Source organism: Triticum dicoccoides, chromosome 2B (assembly GCF_002162155.2).
Source record: "Triticum dicoccoides isolate Atlit2015 ecotype Zavitan chromosome 2B, WEW_v2.0, whole genome shotgun sequence".
Classification (NCBI taxonomy): domain Eukaryota; kingdom Viridiplantae; phylum Streptophyta; class Magnoliopsida; order Poales; family Poaceae; genus Triticum; species Triticum dicoccoides.
The window spans coordinates 622,898-626,238 of NC_041383.1; the positions used below are offsets into that span (position 1 = coordinate 622,898).

At 46.2% G+C, this 3,341-nt stretch overlaps 1 protein-coding gene across 1 annotated transcript; it reads right to left on the reverse strand.

Annotated features, from left to right (window-relative positions):
• Positions 1 to 1,856: 1,856 nt before the first annotated feature.
• LOC119366717 (protein transport protein Sec61 subunit gamma-like) lies at positions 1,857 to 3,217 on the reverse strand. The gene is made up of 3 exons (XM_037632459.1): positions 3,118 to 3,217; positions 2,918 to 3,033; positions 1,857 to 1,917 (listed from the first exon to the last, which is right to left on the reverse strand). Exons 1-2 carry the CDS (start codon positions 3,209 to 3,211, stop codon positions 2,918 to 2,920), a joined length of 210 nt encoding a protein of 69 aa, XP_037488356.1. The 5' UTR covers positions 3,212 to 3,217; the 3' UTR covers positions 1,857 to 1,917.
• Between the last annotated feature and the right edge of the window lie 124 nt (positions 3,218 to 3,341).

Genomic DNA, 3,341 nt, shown 5'->3' on the forward strand with positions numbered 1-3,341 from the left:
ACCCCTTCGACTCTCCCTTCCTGAGACGGCGACGGCGACGGCCTGGCCGCCGGCGACGGCGCCGAAGCCACCGCGCCGCACCTCCTCCTCTTTTCCTTCCCCCCTCCTTGCTCTCTCCATCTCTCTCGCGTTGCCAGCCTATCCAGCAGAATGCTGCAAAAAGGGAGCTAGGCCCGGCCACCGGCGACGGCGCCGAAAGGCCACCATGCTGCACCGCGCCTCTGGTTTCCATTCCCTTTCTCTGCTCCCTCCATCCTCCATCTCCCGTGACAGAGAGAGCGACGCAGATGCGCTCTCCTCTGCCCCCTTGCTGCCCGACGGCGGTCACCTAGATGGAGCGGCGGTGCCCCTACTGATCCCCTTGCCGGCGTGCGCGAGCTCCCGAAGGCACTACAAGAAATATGTCAACTTATGACCACCACTATTGGTCACTGAAAGGTCACAAATTTCCATTTATGACCTTTTTGTGACCAAAAACAGAAGGTCAAAAGCTGGCCGTCGTAAACTGACTATAGCGACCTTTCTTCTGGAATGGTCAAAGACATTTACGACCAAAATATTCCTACTGTGGCGTTTTGGTCACTAGCAACCTCCCCAGGCCACGTAGGCATCCAGCGTGGCAAGCTGATGTGGCACAAGATTCAGCCCGGTCCAATTCGGTTTTCTACATGGGCCTAGCCCAACAATTCAGCCTATTTGTGTATTTTGTGTCTGTCAATTTTTGGTTGGGTACATGGGCCAAGCCCAATATTGCAGCCTTTTTATTGTTGGGTTGTGGCCTTTTTGTCTAAACGAATTTAGTTTTTCTTTTTTTCCCAAAAGAAGGGTCCACTAGTCAGATGGGTCCCAGTTGTCAGGTTCTATTAAAGTGGGACCCTTTTGGTAGCATCATATTATTCAGATTACAATTTGACAATTTGACAGAAATAAATAACCATGTTTAAATAAGAACAGACAGAAAACACAAGTAATATTTCAAATAACAATAGCGAGAATCAATCACAGTCATACAAATATACTGGGCTCCTTCTGTCATGACACAGTTACAACACAGATACAAATACAATCAGTCACACAGATATAGGGACAATCACAATGAGAATTGACAATCAGCACAAACTGGGCTCCTGCTCCAGTCAGATGAAACTCTATGCATGACTAACTACGCGACCATAGTCGACTAGGCTACCTTCGCTACACTAGGACAGCAATAGAACTATCATCATGCCTTCGGCCGTCGCCCTGTTACATGAATCAGAAGAGAAGAATCAAAACACTGGAGCCAATATATTATGAACAGAACATTCAAAAAAGGACAAGTTCTTTAGAAAGATAACACAAATTCAAAAATAGAGCACATTACTCATAGCATGCAGAGTATCATTATTAAGTTCATAGGGTTTATAGTGCCTGGACTTATTAGAGTGGTAGCATATCATCATATACATCCGTATGTTGTAGCCCATTTGAAATGTCTAGAAAGACTTATATTTACGAATGGAGAGAGTAGAATGTAGCATGCGATAAAACCAAAGGATTAGCCAACAATAAAAGAAGGCACTTAATTAGTTCATTACATTTAGTTAAAACTGCTTCTATGAAGCGCAGGACTAAACCATTTAGTTAACACAGCAAGAAGTGCCAAGGAGCATAGTATAGTACTGCACTAAAAGCACCAAGAATCTTCTGGACCAACAACAGAAACAACCAAGAAGCACTCATTTTTCAATTCATAGGGCTAAAAATATATTTATCAGAATGGCACTGAAATCAACCTCTTTATCTATCATCACAGGGTCAGTATGCTTGATAGGCCCATTATGAGTTGCCCTACGGTAATGCCACAGATGAGATAGAGGACACACACATTGCTGTAGACATTGGCAAGACAGGAACCAACAAAATGGTGCTTGCCATCTGCAAGGAGAAAGCAGAATACCAAAAAGATTAGGAAAACAATATAGAATGATAAAACAAAGAAGAGACGCACCCACTCATTAGAGAAGTAGCATACCCAAAAAATGTGAAGCACAAATGGCCACCAAGAAAGCATATTGTTGTATACATTGACAAGATAGGAACCAACAAAATGCAACAGACTAAGACCAAACTTTATACAGCAGGGAATGATTTACAGTAACCAAAAGATTTTGCACAACAAGCAGTAAATAGGTAGTAGATATTGACACCCATGACATAGGACCAGCATAAAAAAAGAGCATCGGTGTAGAACAGGCGACACTGCTACATAAAGCTAGCCATGCGTGAACACAGGTGCATTAAAGTATAGATCAACACTGCATAACACGTGTCCTACAATATTTTGACTCCTACCTATTTTCTTATTTTACAAAAGCTTGCCATGCGTGTATAGATCAACTTTATATTGTGAATACATAAAGCTGGCCATGCGTGAACACAGGTGCATTAAAGAATGAAGAATACATCGGCACATAGCACGAACCATGGACAAACATTGGTATGTAACCTATCTACTCAGTAGGTGCCAATTTAGATGCACTGAATCGACACCAACTTGGGCGAACTAGTGGTATGTGCAGAAACAGCGAAACATTGCAAAAGCTCCTCTTTTCCCAAATTGTGTGGTGAGGAACCAACCTATGCCCCCAATTCGTCCTGCGGAGGCAACTAGCGGCAATGACTTAAGCATGACCCCAGTTCCCCACAGCCGATTACCCTTGACTCATCCGAATTCTCCTAACAAGGTAGAAATTGGCAGGTATATTTGGAGGAAAAAAGGATCTACTAAAATCTAGCTTACTAAATATTGGTCAGATCGCAGGACTGTGCACGCACACCGCAGATCCAACAGATCACGGCGCGAGACAACAGGACCCAAGTCTAACTAAACCATGCAAACAAGAGGGAGACGGGATCAGAGGAGACGCATTCGCACCTAGCCGGAGCTGACGATGATGTTGTTGATGGGGATGAAGATGAGCTTGACGAAGAAGCCGACGAACCCCATGACGACGAACCCGATCGCCGTCCGCGCCGCCACCTTGGTGAACTCTGCGTGCCGAATCAGCGTCAGATCTGGTGAAAGAGGAAAACGAACCGGATCCGGACGAGCAGGCGCGAGTCTTTGGTCCTTACCCTTGCGGTCGGGCTTGTGGCAGCGCTTGACGAGGCGGACGCTATCCTTGGCGAACTCGCGGAGGGGGTCCACCACGGAGTCGACGGCGTCCATGGCTGCTACCGGCGGGAAGGCGAGATCTCCGAGCCGATGACGATGATGAGGTCGCTGCATGAGGGGAAGGGAGGGGGAAGCCAACGGGCGAATGGTGTGCTGTTTGGATTTGTGCTTTGGATCTGCGTGG

Excerpts from the sequence above, each read along its gene's own strand:
- LOC119366717 (XM_037632459.1), bottom strand. The coding sequence starts at position 3,211 with ATGGACGCCGTCGACTCCGTGGTGGACCCCCTCCGCGAGTTCGCCAAG. Across the intron at positions 3,034-3,117 it reads CCACAAGCCCGACCGCAAGG|AGTTCACCAAGGTGGCGGCG; the intron begins GTAAGGACCAAA and ends TTCGGCACGCAG.